This window comes from Pantherophis guttatus, chromosome 8 (assembly GCF_059756535.1).
Source record: "Pantherophis guttatus breed Tessera chromosome 8, ASM5975653v1, whole genome shotgun sequence".
NCBI classification, from domain to species: Eukaryota; Metazoa; Chordata; class Lepidosauria; order Squamata; family Colubridae; genus Pantherophis; species Pantherophis guttatus.
The window spans coordinates 21949121-21972622 of record NC_142070.1 but is presented as its reverse complement, the minus strand read 5'-3'; the positions used below and the strand labels follow the sequence as shown (position 1 = coordinate 21972622).

Below are 23502 nucleotides of genomic sequence, written 5' to 3'. Positions count from 1 at the left end.
ACATTGTATTAAAAGAGTTTGGGAGCAATGATTAAGGAACTTGTAAAAGGAATCTAGCAAACTGTAGGAAGGTTGCTATCGTGAAAATCAAGAGGAATAGCACTCTTGGTGATGCAAAAAAAAAAGGGAAACATTGTTTACATATAAGGACATAGGTATACAAGTGTCTTTGTTACAGTGACATGGGAACATGTCAGTGCCACGATACACTGCATCTCCTAATTTTGTCAACTGCCAAGAATTCCTAGCAGGATACTTACTGCCTGGGAACTCCAGGGATAGTAGTCTAACATACTGTTTGAATACAACAGTTTGAAAAAGGCTGGCTGGAGAAAATGGGAATAACATTTTTAAACTGGCATCTGAGAGTTCATTTCTGTATGAGGGGTGAAGTTCATTCTCAGGTATCCACCTCTTTCCTACTTTCATTAAGCAACAGCTTTCCTCAAACAATGAACGTCGATGCAACCAAATAAGTTTGAAATCAGCACTTCGCTAGATGGCAGTATATACTCTTGCCGTGCGGGAACGCTAAAATAAATCTGCCACCTAGTGCACTACAAATCCCATCATGCTTTAGAAAATCGAAGCCCGCCTCCTGGTAAAAAGTCCTTGCTGGATTGCTCCGGTGAGTATCTTCTTTGCAGTCGTGTTGTTTTTGTTTTTGCTTTTTAGCGTTAAGAAACTTATGAAAAGCATGCGAGAGTAATTTTGGCTGCCGGGGTTGGGTTTTGTTTTTTTTTTTTTTTTTTTTGTACTTCCTGAGACAAAAAGAAGTTTGAAAGAATTTTTAATTGCATTAGGTTTTGCCGTGTAAGATATTGGAAGCCAAAGCAAACCGATCCACCCATACTTCCTTATGCCGAATCTACGCGTTTTCTCCGAAGAGCTGATGGAAACCTTGTTTCCAGTCTTGTGAGAAAGATCCCAAAAGATTAAGTTCCATAATGAATTGTGTCATGTCATCAAAGACAAGTAGATATTTTAAATCCCCACGTGATCTTTCAAAGGGGCAAGCAAAATGCAAGCAATTTAGAGCTCAACGCATTGTCCCACTGTGATAAGAGTTTGGTTAATAGTTTGTTAACTAAACTCTACTCCCTTCAATCCAATTTACGGTGTCTGCTGATTCATAAACTAAAGGAGGCTGACTAACCAGAAATAACATGAAACTTTAGCTCTAGTTTTGTTCAGCTTGCTTCAGCCCAGTCCCATCAGATTTCCATTCCTACGTTCATTCTTTTAAGGTTTTATGAGAGGGGGAATGTGGAGGACATCAGATTGGAGAAGATTGTTTCAAAAATGTTGCCACATTAGTTTGCATTTCTTGGCTGGTCCTGGGATATGTGAACTCGAGAGTTTGAGAGAGTTAATTTTTTTTTAATTTTATGAGCATTCATTCATTAAAAGTTTTTCAATGCCTTTAATTAATGATACTGCGAATCAGCCAGGATTCACAAAATAACAGGTATCTGAAGCAAAAGCAAACTTGAGAGGAATAACTTTTGTCATATGAAGCAAGGATAGGAAATGGGTTTGTTTTTTTAAAACCAGAGACAGAATTTAAGAGAAGTCGATGTTTCTTCCTTATGAAAAATAATTCCATTAACAGTTTATCTTGTAGTGCCTCATTCTTTGAACAAATAAATCCTCATCCTTTCTTATCTGAAGAATAAAACTCCTTTGACATTTTGATCAATAACTGCCACAAATATTTGAAAAGTTGCTTTCAGTCAGGAAGACTAACTGTAATGCTGCAGATCTCAGTTATGTATAATGTACATCATTGGTTTTCTACCTGTGGTCTGTGAACTCTTGGGGGCTGTGATGTTACACGGGGTTTGCGAAGATTTGAAGAAATGTTATTATTTAAATAGGGACGCAGTGGCTAAGGTGCTGAACTTGTTGATCGAAAGGTCAGCAGTTCAGCGGTTTGAATCCCTAGTGCTGCGTAATGGGGTGAGCTCACGTTACTTGTCCCAGCTTCTGCCAACCTAGCAGTTCAAAAGCATGTAAACAATGCAAGTAGAAAAATAGGGACCACCTTTGGTGGGAAGGTAACAACGTTCTGTGTGCCTTTGGCGTTTAGTCATGTCGGCCACATGACCATGGAGATGTCTTTGGAAAGTGCTGGCTCTTCAACTTTGAAATGGAGATAAGCACCGCCCCCTAGAGTCAGGAATGACTAGCACATATGTGCAAGGGGAAACTTTATCTTTACTATATTATTTGTGTTCAGTTTTGTTTCTGAGGAAACGCAATGGAAAAGATTGTACTTCTTTTTGTTCCTTTTTCAAGGACTCAGGTCAAGTAGTAACCCTTCAGAGCATGTTTTCAAACTTAGCAACTTTAAAATGTGAGGATTTCAACTCCTAGAATTCCCCAGCCAGCATGTTATTATTTCTTAGAAATCCCCCTTTAAACTTCCTTGCCAAATATAAAATTCAAAATCAAGTGAGCATAAAAGTGCTTTTTGGAGATAACTACAGATTAAAGAGTGGAGTGATCTGCTTCATATTAAAAAGAATTAGGTTATGCAATTAGATGCTTAAGTAACCCATTCTCAGACTCAAAACATTCAAATAACGTGCAGATAAATGAAGATCTGAATTGTTAATGTGAAAGTTGTCTTACTATATTAATAGTATCCCTCTAATAAATCTGTTTGTAAATTAAGTTCTAAAATCAGCTTTATAATCATAACAAGTACAAAAAAAGCATGGAGATCTATTGGGCTACTATGCAAATGGCAATATAATGAACATATGTTACCTTGCAGCTGTAATCAACACCAATCCATAAGGCCCTGCAATTGATCGGAGCTGCTTCTAAAATGGGGCGGCTTGAGGGGAAAGTAATAATACTTTCTGCTGCAGCCCAAGGAATTGGCCAAGCGGTGGCTAAAGTAAGTGCAGAATTATTTATTGAATATCATCATGGGGTTATGTAATTGATTTTATAAGTTTCAGGTACAAAAGTACCTTTTAAATGTGAAAGCTAAAGACTGGAAGAAGTGGTGAAAATAAAAACATGAAGAAAAAGGATTTAATATTATCAGAATAATAGTCATGCTGCCTATGTTTCATCACAATCAGATGCCAACTTTTCATGACTGGCTGAGCTTGAAAAAGCTAAACAGTATCAGGCATGGTTATTTCTTGGATGGGAGACTCCCAGGAAATCCTTGGGCAGATTTTCTTGGCCAAAGAAATCCTTGGCTGGAATCCAAGTTAAAAAATTAGTCTCAGAAGAAAGCAATGGCAAATCACTTTCATATTATTGCAAAAAATAAAAACCCCAAAACCCTGTGCCCATGTCCATAGATAGGCACCATAAGTAATCTTTATTTAGAGAAGTTACAAATGATGTAACATATATAAGTTCATTCTTTTTTAAAGTAAAAGTGTATTGTGTATGTGTTTGTGTTCTTTTATTTAAGAGGTGGGTATTTCAAGCTACCATAGGCGTAACGTTCATAACTGTAAAAAGTAAACTTTAAGGGCCGGCTTTAGAGTATATACAGAGTCATTTACTGAGGTGGGCGGCTATAGAAATTGAACAAATAATAATAATTGCAAAAGGCAGCTTTACTCAGAACAACTTACATCCTGCAACAATACCTCTAACACCACAAAACACCAACATCTGAGAAGGACTCTATAGGTCAGGGGTCTCTGATGTGAAAACTGTCATTTTTCACATCAAGTAGATTGTTAGTTTACAGGATGGCTTGCAGAAGACATTATTTTTTTCAGCAAATCATTTTTTCAGCAGTTTCAGAACTTTTCACTGAACATATATTAGAAATAGCAGTTTCAGAGTTGCCAGAACTCTGGGAAAAAAATAGTTCCTAACCAATTTTGTAAGGCATAATTCTATATAATTGCTGTAATCTTTGATGGTGGTGGTATTATTATTATTATTATTATTATTATTATTATTATTATGGTTGGTTGTTAGCCACTTTTCCAGTGGAACCCAGAATAATGCACAGAAGAACATGATAACAATTTAAAATAAACACAACTGCTATTAAAAATACAAGAAAAAGAATGTGCTGCTTTTATCTGTTTGGCTATAGTTTGTAAAAATGAACATATATATGCATATTTTCGATTTTAAAGGCTTTTGCAAAAGAAGGAGCTCAAGTTATTGCTACAGATATCAATGAGTCCAAACTTCGAGAACTGGAAAGTTATCCAGGTATTCCTTGAATTACTTAGAACCAGAGCTTAGTTTCTTAGCTTAAAATTAATTATTCTAATACTCATTTCATTGTACTCATTTCCTGTGTTCATGTCCATGTTTATACTTATATCTGTTATCTTGTACATGTTTGACAAACAAAATAAATAAATATAAATAAATAAAAATAAAGGGTATTATGTGATCCCTCATTCTTGTGATGGTCCAATTTCCAGTCCACCATCTACAGAAGGCAAGTAGAGAAACAAGTTTGTTATGTTTTATCCCTATGGCTTATCTATAGTAAGTACTAGTTGCTCTTTCTCATATTGTATGGGGTAGGGAATTCAGGGTAAAACCTCAGGATTCAGGATAGCTCTGGGCAACGAGCAAAGCATTAAGATGAGAAAACAAGGGAGCTACCATGGCCTTCACATTTGCTATCTCCTCTCTCTTATAGCTCTATTATGTGGCCTAGAAGGCCTACACCGAAGGCTGCCATGCAGATAAGAATCTCTGGCAGCTTCTGTTCATGTGTCACCCGGCTATTTTGAGAGGATAAATGAGCAGCTGTCAAAAGTTCTGAAATGAGCAGCTGTCACAAATAAATAAAGCAGTTGTCAAAAGTTCTGAGGGTGTTCTGCCCTCTCCACCTGGCACATTCCAGATGTGTGGCTGTGACATCCTAGTTGCCTCAGCAGAATTTATGCTAACTGAGAATTCTAGGAGTTGAAGGCCAAATATTTGGATAGTGGATGGAGAAGATTGAACTTTAGATTGAAGAAGGCCATCATAAACGACTCTCCCAAAGTCCTAGTTCTCAGTAATTGTCAGATGTCATTAGTTTAGAACTGTCAGATCAAGTTCAGGTTTTCTTCATTCCATTAGATCATTTTAATTTAAGTTTCCAATCTTGTGTTTATTTAGCAGTGCTGCCAAGGCTTGTTTTTAGCTATGTAGGTCAACTGTATCTCTATCATGAATCTTCCTTCATTTGCCTCTGATTTCTCCAGACGTTCCTTTCCTTTCCTAGATCCTCAAGAAAGTTCCAGAGTAGTTAACCTGAATGGACTCAGAGCTGACTTCAACTGACTTTAAGTTTAATATCCTATTCTTCATCGGTGTTATTGTTAAAAAGCTTTTATTCAGGCATCTGTAACAAAACTGAAACACAAATAATATAGTAAAGGTAAAGGTTCCCCTCGCATATATGGGCTAGTCGTTCTGGACTCTAGGGGGCAGTGTTCATTTCCTTTTCAAAGCTGAAGAGCCAGCACTGTTCGAAGACGTCTCCGTAGTCATATGGCCGGCATGACTAAACGCCAAAGGAGCACGGAACACTGTTACCTTCCCACCAGAGGTGGTCCCTATTTTTCTACTTGCATATTTTACATGCTTTCGAAGTGCTAGGTTGGCAGAAGCTGGGACAAGTAACGGGAGCTCAGCCCGTTACGCAGCACTAGGGATTCGAACCGCTGAACTGCCAACCTTTCGATCGATAAACTCAGCTTCTTAGCCACTGACCCACCGCGTCCCTTTTCAGGCAGCTGAATGTGGTCCAATTACTTTTGAATTTGATTTTCAGTTCCACATTTTCCAAATAAGTCAGAAAATTATTCAGTGATTCAGTGGAAGATATAAATGTGTCTATGATTCTGGGTTATAACTGCTGGAATATAAAATGTTACTCAGCAAACAGAAATAACTTGTAAGTCAAACATTAATAATGTAAATTTGTTACTGAAAGCAGAACAACTTTAACATTTATGATGTTTTGTGTATGCTTTCAAAGAAGCTGACACAGATAGTTGACTTTCGACCATGGTTGGGAGCAGAATTTCCATTGCTAAGCTAGGCAACTGTTGAGTCATGCCCAATCTTACCATCTTTTTGCCATGGTTGTTAAGTGAGTCATATGGTCGTTAAGTGAATCCAATTTGTGCCACTGGCTTTGCTTGTTTGTAAGTCAGCTGGGAAGGTCACAAATGGCAATACGTAACCTTGGGACACTGCAATTCTAATAAATAAATGCCAATTGCCAAGTGCCTGAATTTTGATCACGTGATTGTGGAGATGCTGAGACGGTGATGTGCAAGGACCAATCATAAGTAACTTTTTTTCAGTGCCGTTGTAACTTTGAGTGGTTGCTAAATGAATGGTTATAAGTGGAGGACTATTTGTATCACACGTGTAGGCAATCTCATAAAGAGATAGATTCATGTAAAAGAAAACTTTCCAGGGATAAATTAATGTTAAGGACTATGTCAGGCTAAAGCTTGTAGGTTGCTATTTCTTCATAATTCAAAGAAGGAGAACCAGCATCAGTAACATTTGGGTTCTCTGTGCAGAGCTACTTCCTGTGATAAGAAAGTATGGACAGTTCTGCTCTACATCCATCCATTCATCATTCATCATTCATTCATTCCAATATCGTGCAGAGTGCTGATGTCAAAAGACATCTTTTTTTTCTTCTTGCTTCAGGAATTTGCCTAAACATGTGACTATCAAATAGGAATAGGTCTGCAAAGGCTGGTCCCAATTCTTATCTCTCCATAACATACCTGCCTCCAAGAATTCTCTTTCATTAGATAAAGCAAACATCTTGGTTGCTAGATGGTAGAGGGTAGGCGTGACATCTCCCCCTCTGTCGCTGTTGTGGCCCGTCAGCGGCCTGTGCGGATTGTAGCTGATTCTGACAGCGAGGAGGCTGGTGCGGTGTTGCGCCAGCAGCCTGTGCAGCTGGCACCCGAGTCAGACAATGAGGAGACTGGAGAAGATGTGGTGCCAGAGGCAGGGATTCAGCCAGGGCCTTCAGAACCTCCAGAAGCTCCTTTAAGTGAAGAGGACGAAGAGGAGGAGCCTCTTCTCAATGCATGGGCGCGCAGAGCTGCCAAAAGGCAGGAGTGGCTCCTCAGGAGGAGGTCTCCTCGAGAGTAAGGCTTGGGGCTAATTGGCCACTCCCTTAGCCTATTTAAGGAGGAACGCCGACTGAAGCTAGTTGTAGGGAACAACTTAAGTTCATTCTCCTTCATATCTGGATCTCTGAATTGCTTCTGGGCTTTCTGCCAACCTAGATTGTGATTACTTTATCTTTGTTTTCTTGTAGGCTGTTAAGGAAGTTTCTTAACAACCTTTGGAAAAGACTGAGTTATTTTAGTAAATTTAAGTTTTGTACAAACTTTGTGTGTGCTGTGTTCTTTGGAGTCCGTAGCTGGGGCAGAACAGTTGCCCTATTGGGGGAGAGAAAGAAAAACGGGTTTTGTATTTCTGAACCATTCTTAGGAATCTTTCTGGTTCTGCAAGAAGAAAATTGAGTGGGGGCCATCTTGTTTTTTTCTCTCAGGCAGCAGAATATTTTGAATTGGTTCTGTCTGTCCCCCTTCTTCTTTGACTTTGCCTTGCTAAATTAACATGGGCCAAAACCTTTTCTTGTTTGAATGGAAATTGAATTCATGAAATGGCTTTTGTTTTTGGAAGTAGTGTATAGTCCCTTTACTTGTGTGGCTCCCTATTTTCACCTTTGTAATACTGCTGCTTTTTTAATTTTGAGAACATAACACACGCTCATCACAGCATAGATTATGTTGATCTCTTTTAACAGGCATTCAGATCCGGGTGCTCGATGTCACCAACAAAGAACAAATTGAAAAATTGGCCAAGGAGGTGAAGAAAATCGACGTTTTGTGCAATATTGCCGGGTAAAATGTTGCCAGATTTTAAGTATTTTTCTAATCTTTCTCCTTCCTGCAATCTGGCTTTTGTTTCCACTTAGGTTATTAATAATCTAAATCAAAGATGATTTAGCAATGCAAGGTTTAATGACTTGTGCTGCCTGACTGGTTGCAATCCCGCTCCAGATATTGCTTCATTTTGGGTTATTGAATTTCATCTGATTTGAAGCAACACTTCGATTTGGAAAAGTTGATTTGCTTTGAACTGCCACATGGAAGTAGGTCAGTTTGCTTTATGGGTCTTTTGCGCATGTGCATATCTTAGACTCTTTGATCAAGATAGCATGGAAGTCTAATGAAACATTTCATTCCTGGATATTGATTCACTTTCTTTTTTTTTAATTAAAAAGTTTTTTTATTTTATAAACAAACAAACATACAATATATAATCAATCAGTCAATATATCATCTGAATACATCTTTTTTCCATCTTACTCCTCCAATATTTATCATATCTAATATTATCATTTCATTTATTATTACATTTCCCCCACTTTTACTTTTCTGTTAAAACATTTATCTATTCAACACTTTTATCCCAACCCAACCTTTGTCCCTCCCTCCCCACCCCCACCCCGACTTCCCAGAGCGAAAACAGGGTATAACACTTAACAAACATAACCTAAAATATACTAACTAACTACAAAATTCAAAACTCCCACACACTCTTTAACTCCCCTTACTCAAATTCATCAACCTCCCTTTTATAAATTCTCAAAATTAATTGAATTATATTCATTCTTCCTAAATATAAAGACCTTTTTCTTGATGTGTAATCCAATAATTTAACAATATTACAAACATTAAAAATCATGGATAAGTTCCATTTCCATACCCTCAAACACCATTCTTTTTCAGCATTACTCCCTAATAAGATTCTAAATTTAACATTTATCCTCTTTAATCCTTCATAAAATTGGACATTTTAAAACCTTAAACATTCCCTCTCATATACCTTTTAAGATACTATAATCTTCTGTTGAACATTTTAAAAATCTCTTAATACATCAATGAAACATTCTTAATTCATTTCACAAAATATAAATTTCAAAACCTGCAGGAAGATATCCTTCAAATTTTCAATTAACCATTTTAATACCTCCATAACTTTTAAAAAACAATCGTTTTTATATCCAAAACTAATTGTAAGAAAGCACTTCCTTTATATCATTGTCTTAGAATAACTTTTAAAAATACCAATTTAATTAAGATTTTCAATTTATTACAAAAATCCTCCCCCCAAAAAGACTTAATCTTCTATTCTTGCCTTCTTTCTATATTTTTTCCAGTCCTTCTTCTTCAATAATTCTTTCAACATTGCTCCTCTCCCTAGTTTTATTTTCGAAAATTTTTGGATTTTGATTTGAGGTTGATGTATGTTGAAAGCTCGCTCTCTTCTTGAAATCATTTTCTCTGGTTTAAAACCCCCATTTTGACTCTTCTTACTTGTATGCTCAATCAGTTCATTCCTTTGTCTATAAAGTCAAGAATTATTGCTATAAAGTTTATCAGCTTGCAATAAAGAATCTACTTGTTGCTTTTCTATTAATTGAGTGGAAGCGTCTGTCAAGACCTGTGTTTCAACTGTGCCAAGCTCCATTTCAATTCTGACAGCCTCTTTGTCCTCCCGAATCAAAATCCTCTGATTAATTTCCTCCTGTTTGCCAGCCAACAGATCATTATAATTCTCCAAGCTATATTTTGGATAAGTTCTTTCAATTGATTCCAAAAGAGCAGAGGTAAAAGAGTCTAAGAGTTCTTGAAAAACGTTTACAGTCACAACTTGAGAATTTGCTGATTCACCAGACAGTGATCCTCCAGCCCTGATGTAGCCATGTTTCAGTCTTCACTTTATATTTATCCAGCTATCAGATCGACAAATCCAACTATTTTCCACACAGTGTAAAGATGTAAATTAATTGAGGTCAGTACCAAATTCTTTTCCATGCCGCTTCCACTTTAAATCTTTTTCTTAGGTGTCATCCAGTAGTTGTATCAATGTTACAAGCATTAACAAGCATTAACAAGCACTTTCACTAATAGCTTTTGCTTATGCCCTCAGGCGCCATTTTCTGCATTTTTAAACGGAGTTAAAGTGTTACTTGCGTTTTTTTCTTTTTGTTCTCCTGATTTGCTCTGCCAGCACCCAAAATCCAAATTCTTTAAATCCTTAAAATTGTGTTGCTGGTGTGGACGCGATGCCTTCGTCTGCATGAAGCAGACTCGTCCCGGATTCAGAGCAATGAAGGGCTTACAGGGAGCTCACCCTGCAACCCCCAGGCTTAAAAAAAAACAAACCTGGGGGTCTAGGGGAGCTCTACCCAGACCCTTCGGCTCTTCTCTCCCCATTTTTCCCAGGGGGAGATTTACAAGCCGCTGAACAGCTGGTTTTCGCTGTTCTAGCGGCTAACGAAATCACGGGGCTGGAGCTCCTAAAGGAGCATCCGTTTGGCGATCGCAGAGCCACCGGAAGTCCGATATTGATTCACTTTCAATGGTACTTCGTTCAAAAACCTTGTTGAATTGAAATATCACTCCAAAGCTCAAAACAACCTGCATAAAAATAAGAACAAGTGTCAGTTTGATTAATAACCCAGGAAAAGAGAATATCAAACCCTTCTTCATTGCCATAGTCCCAAAGCTTCCTGCCATTAATTATATGTCCTCCTGTAATTAATTACTGTATTTTTCAGAGTATAAGACACACCAGAGTATAAAGCACACCTTAGTTTTGGGGGAGGAAAATGGGGGTGAGGGGGAATTCTGCCTACCAAGTATTAATCTGGCTAGTCCCAGCACATCAGTTCACTCGCTGGTTTTGAGGTTGAGGCTGGTTGGGACTGTGCTTCTAAAGCACAGCTGATTGTCAGAGGGAGCAGCAATTAGAAAAGCAGGCAAAGCATGGAAGATCGCTTTGCTCAGGTTGTGGCTGAAAAACAACTGATCCTCGGAGGGAGCTCCAGTGACTAAGTGCAGAAGGGGTAAGAGAAGGCAGCAGCTGTTCTGGGTACCATTTTGGGCACTGTTACATTCGGAGTATAGGACTCATCCAAATTTTCAGCCTCTTTTAGGAGGGAAAAAAGTGTGTCTTATACTCCGAAAAATATGGTATATGTATATTAGAGAACATGACACCTCTGCAGTGTCAATTTTGTGCTGGTGTGTTTGCCAATACATACAAATTCACTTCTCAGAAAATGTAAATGTGATTGTCCACTTTGTGGATCCCACATGTTGTGCAAACTCATCATCTTTGTAGTTCTGAAACAACAGTGATTTCAGCATACTAGGACTTGCCCTGAATTTTTAATTTATGGTTTTATCCTGTCATTTTGACAGTTTATGTGCTTCAGAAAGTAAAATAAAACAGTTGTTTCTTCCGCTGTAGTTTTGTTCATCATGGGACTATTTTGGACTGTGAGGAAGAAGACTGGGCCTACACAATGGAAGTCAATGTTCGTAGCATGTATCTCATGATCAAAATATTCCTGCCTAAGGTAAGATTGAGACTTCTCATGTCTGTAGAGCAACTGGGTAAGATCAAAAGAAAGTTGAAAGTTGAAATGTTCTTAAGCACCCTAATATATGTTATCTTTTATAGAGGTAGGCAACCTTGGTACTTTGGAAGGATATCTGGAATCCTCATAATAATTCTGTAATGCAGCAGCAGTTGATACTTTTCATATTTTCAGTCCAAAAATTTCATAATGTGTTGCAATTGGCCATGGTGGCTGAAGCTAGTAGAAGCAGAGATAAAAAAAGTCTGTGATTATTGGCACAAAAGCTTATGAGATTAAACCAAAAACATATACTGTAGGTTAGTCATTCTGAACCTGGACTCTCATATGTTTTCAACTACAGACCTGATGAATCTCAATCAAAATGCTGGCTGAGAATTACCTAATTTGTACTTGAAAATTGCGGAGTATACCAAGCTGGAAAAAGCTTGCATTTCTGTCAAGTATTTGTTATGCCTTCTATGATTCTTGTACATGAAAACAACTCATTCTTCAGATTACATAGTACTTTTAAATCTCTACTTGTAAAACATTTTAAAATAAGATACTTAAGTAATTACAGCTTTTAACATTTCAATTTTTAAACAGATGCTTGAACAGAAATCTGGTAACATTATCAACATGTCTTCTGTGGTATCCAGTATCAAAGGTTAGTAGCTGATAACAACTGGTTCAATCTAGCATGAAAGGAAGTAAATATACCGTATTTTTCACAGTAGAAAAATGGGTGGAAATGTCTGTGCGTCTTATAGAGCGAATATTGTGGCAGGGGGAGGGGGGTTGGTTCTCTGCTGCTGGGGAACGTTGGAGCCTTCACTGCCAAGCAGCTGATTGGTGGTTTGATCGGCCTCCCAGAATACCACCGATCAGCTGTTCTAGGTGGCGGTGATTGCCGATCACTGCTGCCCCCATTTGATGCCAAACGGTGCTGCCAATTGCCAGCACCACCATTTGGCAGCAGCAATTGCCAGCACCAATCGGTGCCAAATGGCAGTGATCAGCGGCGGCGATCAGCTGATGCAGCAATCAGTGGCGGCAATCAGAGGCGGTGATCAGCAGTGAATGGCGGCAGCGACAATCAGCAGCAGTGGTGAACGGTGACGGCAGCAATAGGCAGCAGCAATTGTTGGCAGCAATCATAGAGGCAGTGATCAGTGGCGAGTAGCGGTGGCAGTGATCAGCAGTGGCGGCGAACGGTGATGGTGGCAATAGGCAGCAGATATCCCCGCCACCTAGAACAGCTGATTGGTGGTATTCCAGGAGACCGATCCAATCTCCAATCAGCAGTGAAGGCTCCAGTGTTCTCCGCCAGCAGCAGCAGCTCATCTCAGTTGACTGGTGGTGGGTGCAACAGAGTGGAACCCTGATGAGCCATGTGGGGGGCTGCGATAACATGCTGAAGCTGATCAGGCTGTTTGCTTTTTGTTGCAAGGACATTAGCCAGATGAATACCGGATGGATGCTGGGAGGCAGAGGCAGATTTTTTTTTTCTTGTTTTCCTCCTCTAAAGCTAATGTGTATCTTATGGTCTGGAGCATCTTATAGTGCGAAAAATACTGAAAAAGATGGATTGAAAAAGAAAAGATGGACAACAAAAATGTAGCTAACATTTGTATGTGTAGTTTTCAACTACAGACCTGATAATTCTCAACTAAAATCTGTCTGAGAATTAATGTAATTTGTTTCCTTCCTGAAAAAGGAGGAAAAGGGAGAAAACAAATAGAAATGTGTCCATACAATTAAAATGCAGAAATTTGTATAAAGCAGAGAATTGGTCCATCTACAAAATATTCCTTGTAAAAGATAACCAAACAGATGTCTGGAGCAGCTCAAGACTATTCAAAAGAGCCATTATGGAAATGGGGGCCAATACTGAATGGAACATAATCTCTCTTCATTATTTAATATGCTTTAGTTAGGTACCTGATTGCTAATCCTTTCTCCCTCAGGTACTCCCAATAGATTTGTCTATAGTACTTCAAAAGCAGCAGTTATTGGCCTCACCAAGTCTGTAGCTACTGACTTCATTGAGAAAGGAATCAGATGCAACTGTGTTTGTCCTGGTATGCAATATTTTACAATCTCTGTTTTGATTATTTTTGTCCTTCATAATTGTGCAAAACAATTCAAACTGTAGCTCAAAGTTGAAGATCTCTACTATCTGAGGGATTATGTCAGGGGTGAAATGCTTCTGATTCGGACCGGATCATCCGATCCGGTAACGATGGTGGCTGGTGGTTCAGAGAACCGGTAGCAAAAATCCCTGCGCCTGCACCCCCACCATGCCCAGCTGAGCCACACAATCATCAGAGGGGTTTTTTTTTTTTTACTTTTAAAAGCATTTTTTCTACAACCTCTTCCGATGAAAAAATGCTTTTAAAAGTTTTTTTTAAAAGCCTCTGATGAGCGCGCTGCTCATTTGGGATCGTCAGAGGCTTTTCAAAGCAATTTTTTCTGCAACCTCTTGGCCGAAGAGGTGATAAAAAAAATGCTTTGAAAAGACTCTGACGATCCCAGCTGAGTTGCCTGATCGTCAGAGGCTTTTCAAAGCATTAGAAAAAATGCTTTGAAAAGTTTTTTTTTTTTTTTTTAAAGTTGGCCATGCCCACCCAGTCACATTACCCCACCACCACCAAGCTATGCCCACAGAACCGGTAGTAACAAATTTTACATTTCACCCTTGGATTATGTGCTTACAATGTATCAGCTACATCTGATTTATAGTATAAGTACTTTTTTTAAACCTCATCAAGAGTCTAATTAGAAAATGACCCATCTCTCTTCATGAACCGAGTGGTGTCATTTTTAATTATGATTTTCTTATGTTTTACAGGCACTGTTGACACTCCTTCTCTAAGGGAAAGAATCCAAGCAAGACCTGATCCAGAACAGGTATATAATGCATCTTATTATAATATACAAGTGCACAATGAAGGAACACATATAGCAGCTAGTTCTACAAGACTTTCCCAAATATTTGCAGGAATTTTTGCTGGGAAGTTCCTATGCAAAGACACCATGTTACCATCCAGTGGGACATTTGAAAAGGCAAACAAAGTGCAATTGGAAAAATAAATAGGACAATTATTAAAATGTTTTCCTTAATTATATGCCTAATTATAGGCCGCCACGAGCCCAGATGTATTTGGTAGCATACAAAACATAATCAAGAAATGAAACTTCAGACAGAAATCTAGTTTAGAGTCTTCCTGGTATTTTCTTCTAGATAGATCTAATAAGCCAAATATATAGGTAGTTGTTGTTGATGAGTTGACAATCAGCCTTTCAGGTGGCCAAAGAGGAGAGATCAAGAAGACCACAGCAAAGTGGAAAGTGTATGCTGCCTTTCATGGTATTAAAAAAGGAAAAGGGAGTCCCTGCAGATTTTACTCTGCTAGTCACTGCCCACTATAAAGGGTGGTGCTCATCTTATTTCAAGGCCATTGAGCCTGCACTGTCTGAAGACATTTCCACAGTCGTGGCCAGCATGACATCACAGAACATTGTTGGGCGCTGTTGGGTGACGTGGTGGCTCAATGGTTAAGATGCTGGGCTTATTGGCTGGAAAGCTGGCAGCCCAGGTTCAAGACCCAACTTCCACACAATGGGGTGAGCATCTGTCCTTGCCCCAGCTCCTGCCAACCTAGTGGCTCAAAAGCATACAAATGCAAGTAGATAAATAGGTACCACTTTGGTGGGAAGGTAACAGCACTCTTCCTGGTATAAAGGAAAACATAATCGATTTGCTTGAGCTGCCATTCCATATCATTACAGAATTACAGCATGTTTGTAATAGTACTGTCTTCAACCGAGATCAAATTCTTATACTATGATGGTGGTAGAGATGTCTTCTTCTGTTATAGGACTTTATGGAGGCCTACTAGACTAACTGCATCATTAGAATAAAGGGGTTGCTTTCAATATGCTGACTATGAGGTATCATGAAAAGCTCAGCCAATCATTACTACAGTTTTCTCAAGGAGCTGTGCTAATGGCACATCTTCCCACAAGTGCCAAAATAAGCTAGATAACTTTTTAAAGTCTCAAAGGATTTATAATTGGCCCTTTTAATCTTTTTGGATATACAGAACAGGCACTAGAGACCTGTTCCATTTAAATAAGTTTTTAATTTATGTGGGTTTCATTGGTTATGCTAATTATTTGCTACTGTGCCTGGTGATAACATTGTATACTGTTATTTTCTAGACCTTGCAGTATTTATCTATGCACTATGGATGTACAGTATTACATGCTTGAGAAGATGTTTCAGAAAGAGAGCTGGAAAATGTTTTAAAATAAATACATCTTGAATTTTGAAGGATGCAGCTGTTATTTTCTATGCTATTTCAGTTAGCAAATTATTTCAGAGTTGATATTGTTTATTCTTTTAACCAAAGAACAAATGTATCAAATGTTCCATGCAATATTTTACCATAATTAAACTTCGTTAATTTGCAGTCTAGATTTTGTAGGTGTACTACATTTTTTTTTTTGAATAATATATTGGAAGCAACATAAGATTTTGACCCTCATCAGATCATTTGTAGGGAGTGTTAGAATGCTGATCTGTGACCTCTGATGATGAAAAATCCTAACTCCAGGGCTGAATATTTACTGCCAATGGCATTTCACCCCCCCAGGCACTAAAAGATTTTCTCGCCAGGCAGAAGATGGGCAGACTGGGTACCGCTGAGGAAATTGCCCACCTCTTTGTGTATCTGGCTTCTGATGAAGTAAGTTTCTTGGATCAGCCATATGTTGTTTGAAATAGAACCTTCCTGTTGTTTTAAGAGATTGCTGTTAAAATGGGGATTTTATAAGAAGAAATATATAAAATATATAGGAGATATTTTTATAAATAATTATAGGTAAGAGCCATGGCGCCATGGTGGTGCAGTGGTTAGAATGCAGCACTGCAGGCTAACTAACGGCTCACTCCAGGAGTTCGATTCTGACTGGCTCAAGGTTGACTCAGCCTTCCATCCTTTCGAGGTCAGTAAAATGATCCGGATTGTTGGGGGCAATGTACTGACTCTGTAAACTGCTTAGAGAGGGTTGTAAAGCACTATGAAGTGGTATATAAGTCTAAGTGCTATTGCTATTGGTTAATGACAAGTTGCTTAATCACTTTTGGGCGTCGTTCTTTACAACAAACCCCCCAAAGGTATCTATGACCCAATTTTGAAGTTCTGAGGGCTGTCCTCAGCAGTCACATGACATTTTGGGTGCTTGGCAACCAGCCGACCACAGCGTCTCATGGTCACATGACCATGATTTTTTACATTTTTATATTTTTTTTGCTGGTTTCTGGCAAAAAATGGTCATTGGATAAAATGTATTTAATTAACCACCACCATGTTCACTTAAAGACTACCATAAAAAAAGTAATAAAATTGGAAATGGTCACATAGTGACTTACTTAATGACTCATTGACTTATCACCATAATTACAGGCTTAATGACATTCATAAGATGAGATCTACCTGTATAGATAACTGCAAATATGTGCAATGGAATCTGAATCCCAAATTATCATTGTACCATTTGTTAAGATCCGATTTATATTAGAGTTTCTTTCTTAAATATTTACTTTTATTGTCCTGATTTTTGTAGGTCAAGGAATAGGAAACCAAGAATAGGGAATCTGAAGCCATCTACTTCCAGACATTGCTGAGTTCTAGCCAGGGGTGAAATGCTACTAGTTCGCACCAGTTCTGACAAACCGGTAGTGGCGGCGGTAGTGGTTCAGAGAACTGGTAGCGGCTTCAGCACGAGGCTCCCACCCACCCACCCGGACGTTGTTACTTCCTGGTTTTAACCAGGAAATAACCTGTTTTGTACCCTCTGCGCTTGCGCAGAAGGCTTTGCGCATGTGCAGAGGTTCCAAAATCACACATGATGCGCACACGCACTTCCGAAGCGGTAGGGAAGGTAAGTAGATTTCACCCCTGGTTCTAAGTTCTGGCCATCTCAGATTATATGGCCAGTTGTGAGGGTGTTGGGGAACCATTATAATGTGAAGCTTCATTTGGTTTTTATATTGATTTTTGATTTATGATGTTTACCATAACCTATAGAGGTCTGGAAACTGTACTTTAATTCAGTTATCAAGTACCACAAGTTTCCCACTCCTAATTTAATGCCAAATTTAAAATTCAGAAGATGGTTCATGCAATTAGCAGTTTTAATATTAATAAAACTTTAATAGTAGCATAAAGTCACCAGTTCAGCCTGAGGCCCCTAATAGCATAATGATTAGCACAGTAATCTCGATCCACACCAATGTCCTTATGTATTATTGCATTACAGTCCCATTTAAGAAATACATTAGGCTGCATGACTAATAATCCCCCCCCCCCAAAATCTGAAAACAGTTCCAAATTTCTTTCAGAAGATGAAAGAAGTATGATATATGCGGGAATTATATTAATAGAAAAATCATGTGCTGTATGGGACATAATGGTTATAGTGAACTTCAGCCCTTATTTCCTTGAAATATAAATCAAGCTATATGTGGTAAATGTGCCACTGGAAAAATGTCATGCACATATTTATTGCCACAATAAATACCAGGCAAAATGGGTTATTAAAGAAAGAGGATGTGTTCTTCAGCCAAATAGTAGTTTTAATTCTGGCACCAACTACCCTGTGTATTGCAATTGGGAAAAAATACTTTAATATTTGACAATCTAAATCTATCTGAAATGCAAAATAATTCATCTGTAAAATTTTGCATTATATGGCTACATCCCATAATCAACCAAGGCGGCATTACAATATTTTGGGATTTATGTATAGGATTTTAACACCATTAAAAATAACATTATAACAGCGATTACATGGGGTTCCCATAGTACATGGGGATAAGTCAGATTCAATTGGCAAACAGATTTCCTTAAACATGAAACTATTTTCGCAGTGAAACCAAATAGTATTTTCCTTCAAATATTTTTAATGCTTTCCTACCCAGTCCATCACAATGAAACAGGGAAAGTTTTCCTCCTCTGTTCCAAATTCCACCTACTGCCATTGGCTTCTAGACTGAATAGTAACACAGAATGAATATATGACAACTAGCTATGGTCTGTAGGTGTCTGTTTGAAGCTTCCTATTGCTTTTCTCTTTGCTTGAAGTTTAAATGCATATCGACAGCAGAGTTTCCTATTTTCCTAAGAGCAGTGGCTGTGATTTTCTTACAGAGGGGTCTTCTCAGACCCCTGTTTGCAGCTGTATCCCTGTCTACCCCCAACTCTGCCCTATTTGCAGAAAATCATCAGCCAATCAGGGCTTGCCCATTGTGGCCTATAACTAGGTGCTTGCTTCAAAATCTGGTTGGCATCGCCTTTATCATACGCTACGTTCTACGTGGCTGTCGGTGCTTCAGACTAACTTTGTGCCCTTGAATTAAAAACGCTAAACAGCTTTAAATATGAGGCATTGATCAATTCTACAGTTCTATCTGCTCTAAAACCATCTTATTACTCTGGCAGGAGGCGTTTTGAGTCTCACCTGTGTAACAGCTCCAGGTGTAGATGTTTGCCAGAGATTTTACTGCTTGGGTGGTCTCTGTTAATTTTCATCAAAATCACAATAAATATTGCTGGTCCCAGTCATTTGGAATTCTAGTTGAACTGTCAGTAGACATCAAGGTTGGTCCCCACCAATAAAGATTTATTCAGCCCACCCAGTGGAAATGGCTCTAGGTGTTTTACTAGTTTTCAGCTAGTTGATCAGTTTAGATATTTTGAAGCCATAACCAATGGCCATAATGATAATGGCTCAAAGCTGGGGAGCTCCCTGTTGCCTTTTCAAGTGCCCCTCCCATATTGCTGCTGGCATATGACTCTCTGCCAGTGATGCTTCATTGTTCAGACAAGCCATAACCAATCTCGGTAAGAAGGTGGAATCAGCAAATTAATTGCTGCAGTGAATCCTTCGATGTTCTCTTTTGTGTGGCTTACAGTCTTTTATTTTGTGTTTTAAACTGGATGATCCCCCTGATTGGGAGTATGTAAAGGAGTCTGCCATATCGGCATAAACTCTTATTTCTGTACATTTATTCGTGAACATTTGTCCAGTTTGACAAAAATTGCCAGAAGCAATTTTAAGAGTGAAGAGGTTGATGGTTAAATATATAAACAAATGCAATTAAAAACCCTCAACAGTTTTCACGATTTTATGCATTTGGGGGAGGTTTCCAAACTCTTACCATCCTTAGTGTTCTGCATGAGGATACACCATGTATGTAACACACTTGTGCATATTTGTTTTCTAAGTTGTGCTTCTGGCTAGTTTCTGGAATTATTAGCCCAGCAGTTTTTATCACCCTCTTGGTAAATTGTGCCAATACTGTACTTCTGCTGGTGTAGAATGTGGCAATTGTGGACGCCCAAAGAAGGGTGCATGTAACACTTTTTCTCCGTAAACCTGCAGAGTGCCAATTTGATTCCAGATGCAATTCAAGGTGTTGGTTATGACCTACATGGCATAGCCAAGCTACCTATAGGACTGTTTTTGTCCCATTACATCTGCCCATCCCACACTATCAAGACAGGAAAGGAATGTTGCAGCCCCTATTAGTCAAATGATTGCAATTGATGGGGTTCAGGAAGACAACCTCCTCTGCCATTGTCCTTGCCCTGTGGAACATTCTCCCATCCCCGGACATGAAACAGGCCCCCACCTTGCTGGCCTTGTGAAAACATGGCTCTGCGGTCTTGCATGGGGAGCCCAGAGGAGAACCTAACCATGGGGCTGGTTGCCACCTTGAGAAGCCCCCTCTCGCCTTTCAGTAATTTTTAATACATGTTTTAAATATCTTTGCCTCTTTTGAATTTTTATTTTTTTAATGTATTGATTTTATATTATAATATTTTATTGTACATCACCCAGAGCCTTATATATAGAGTTTGGTTGTATGGTTAAGGCATTAAGTTAGAAATCAGGAGATCATGAGTTCTAGTCCTGCCTTAGGCCCAAAGCCAATGGGTTACCATAAACCAGTCACTCTCTCTCAGCCCAAAGAATCAGGCAATGGCAAATCTCTTCTAAAAATCTTGCAAGAAAACTGCAGGAACTGGTCCAGGTAGTTGACTGACACAGATTTGATGGTACCAAAAAAAACAAAGCACCACTTTGTTTTAGATTATTATCCCATCCTTTTTTTTCATATACAACACAAGGCAGTGAACATACCAATACTTCTTTTTCCTTCCATTTGCTCTATAAATCTTGTGAGGTGAATTGGCCCAAAAATCACCCAGCCGGTTTTCATGCCTAAGGCAGAACTAGAACTCCCAATCACCTGGTTTCGAGGCCAACACCTTAACAACTGTACCAAGTTTATGTCAGGCACTGAATCAAACTATAATCAAATTATATTCCAAGCCAGACTGGTTTTGTAAAAAAAGAACTGTATGAATAGGGAAATGGGGGTAAAAGAAAATGTTATCGATTATCAACATAATTTATTTCACTTCCTTTTCTATTTCTAAATGGATCCCTAGGAACTTTTTCCCACAGATGGCTTTATGACGAAGGACAGAATACTGAGATACAATGAAAATTAACTTCCTCTTTTATTTAAAATAAGTATTTACAGAAGCAAAGTGAAAATCATTTCAAAATTACAGTGCAAGATGGTCAAAGCTTATCTTAATTTCTTTCAGAGATTTCAATCTTCAGTTGTAGATTTTTATTAAATATGTAGTTTGATGATCCAGACAAACATGAAGAGGAGCGAGTGCAATGAAATTTGCAACATTTGGACTCAAGTCACCGAAGTTCATTACTAGGTTCAAAACCAATTAAACCACATTATCAGTGTGTGGATTAAATCTTATTAGTGTTTCCTTCTATTATATTAGAAATCAAATTCATTTCTGAAGTATTTTAGTATTTAACATTTATTTCTATGATTGCTATTTATCATTTGAATGCCAGGTTTGTTTTTATTTTCTAACTTATTTTTTTTCTCCTAAATTTAGTCATCATACATGACTGGCAATGAATGCATCATTGATGGTGGATGGAACATATGACCAGCTTCTGCAGATATTTCACCTGCAAATTTGTGTCCTCAGTATCCCAGAAGATAAAAAGGACAAACTACGTGCACATGTAACATGTAACAATCATCAAATTAATTATCATAATAAAAATTCATACAAGTGTTTGATAGAGGCTAATCCATCAATTTCTAAAAGACTGTTCACAATAGATTTATTGCTCATTTTTTAAGCAGTTGTATCCAACATCATTTGAGCCAGTTCTTCTATTGTTGGACTGGCAATTTGGTGTAGAGAGCCAGCCTGATCTAATGCTTAAGGCACCAGGCTAGAAACCAGGAAACTAAGTTCTCATTCCACTTTAGGTATGAAAGATTGCTGGGTGACTTTGAGCCGGCTATTCTCTCAGCCCAGATGACCTAACAGGGTTGTTTTTGTGGGGAAAATAGGAAGAGAAAGGAGTATTGGGTATATTTGCCACCTTGAATTTTATCAAGATAATAAAGGAAATAAATAATTAATAAATAGAATAAAATATAAATATATACTACTTTTTTTTAAATTTGATTTATATGCCACCCTTTTCCGGAGACTCAGGGTGGCTTACAATGCATTAAGCAATAGCCTTCATACTTTTGTATATTTATACAAAGTCAGCTTATTGCCCCCACAAACTGGGTCCTCAATTTACCCACCTTAGAAAGGATGGAAGGCTGAGTCAACCTTGAGCCTGGTGAGATTCGAACTTACAGTAATTGCAGACAGCTGGTGTTAATCACAATGCTATCAGTCTGCTGAGCCACCAGGCCCTAGTACTTCATAGTGAAATTATGGTAGTTTTTTTCAGTACATTTGACTTCTGATAACTTGGTCATTTCTATATTGTTTTTCAGATAAATTGCCACTGTCATCCTCTAGGATTTTTTTTTTTTTACTTTCAAGTCCAGATTACAGCCACAGTATTCCTTAGGTCTGTGATGGCGAACCTGTGGCACACAGAGCCATATTGGTGGGCACATGAACTCAGCTCCGGCGCGCATGTGCACACCGGCCAGCTGATTTTTGGGCCTTCTGGGCCCACCGGAAGCAGGGAAACAGGTTGGGAGGGCCTGGGGGGTGGAGAAGACCCGTTTTTCACTCTCCCCAGGCTCCAGAGCCTTTCTAGGAGCCTGGGGAGGGCAAAAACAGTCTTTGCCCCCCCCACCCCCCGGAGGCCCTCTGGAAGCCGGAAATGGCCCATTTACCTACTTCCAATGGGACCGGAAAGCCCGTTTTTTGCTCTCCCCACCGTGCCGTTGTGTGCCAAATGTGCGGGGAGCGCAGGGGCGTCGTGCGCACATGCATGGGGGGGCACATAGAATTATGGGTGTGGGCACACATGCGACACCCCCCCCCGCTCCCCCTGCTTTTGGCACATAATGGCAAAAAGGTTAGCCATCACTGCCTTAGGTGGTATTTTGTTTCTAAGATCAGACAAGATCATTCAGATGCTGCCAGCCGCAAGACTTCTCTGAAATGTGAAAAAAATTAATCAACCTTTTCTCTTTGCTTCTTTCAAGTCCAAGATTCTTTCAGTTGCCAAACGTTAGTGCCAGAATACTCACCTAGATTTCACGTTTTATTTTTAAATGGCAAGCAACCACAATGCCTTTCTCTCTGCTTACAATAGACAAACAGGTACACGGCAATGTTTTACAATAAATACAAACACTGAAGGAGATGAACAGTCAGGATATTTCCATTAGGGAAAAGATAGCATGGTGATATATTTATAGTGTTTAAATCTAACCACTTTCCTGGACTATTCGATCATACATATGAATGTATTAATACAAGTTCATTTTTTAAAAATGGGCATATGAGATAAACTTTCACTTGGCTTTTCTATACCATCCATGCCTGCCTTCTGCTGATTATATACAGTTCTGCGGCACCACTGTTTCCTGTTAGAAGTTTATAAATACATTTAAAATAAAGCTCTGTTTTCTTAGCATAAGGTTTTCAAGACAAATTATTAAAGACATAGTAGTATGCCACTCTTTAGCCATGGACTAGTCTAAC

General features: G+C 38.7%; 1 protein-coding gene across 1 annotated transcript; it reads left to right on the top strand.

The window, feature by feature from the left end:
• The first annotated feature begins 545 nt into the window (after window positions 1-545).
• On the top strand, window positions 546-21609 carry BDH2 (3-hydroxybutyrate dehydrogenase 2). The gene is made up of 10 exons (XM_034442198.3): window positions 546-628; window positions 2780-2905; window positions 4125-4203; window positions 7787-7883; window positions 11305-11413; window positions 12023-12083; window positions 13384-13497; window positions 14268-14326; window positions 16075-16167; window positions 21421-21609. The coding sequence occupies exons 2-10, from the start codon at window positions 2834-2836 to the stop codon at window positions 21472-21474; spliced, it is 738 nt and encodes a 245-aa protein (XP_034298089.1). The 5' UTR covers window positions 546-628; window positions 2780-2833; the 3' UTR covers window positions 21475-21609.
• Window positions 21610-23502: the final 1893 nt, after the last annotated feature.

Bases quoted from the DNA above. Each gene is read 5' to 3' on its own strand.
- BDH2 (XM_034442198.3), top strand. From the start codon at position 2,834: ATGGGGCGGCTTGAGGGGAAAGTAATAATACTTTCTGCTGCAGCCCAA. The intron at 2,906-4,124 runs GTAAGTGCAGAA...TCGATTTTAAAG, and splicing joins TTGGCCAAGCGGTGGCTAAA to GCTTTTGCAAAAGAAGGAGC. The intron at 14,327-16,074 runs GTATATAATGCA...TCACCCCCCCAG, and splicing joins CAAGACCTGATCCAGAACAG to GCACTAAAAGATTTTCTCGC.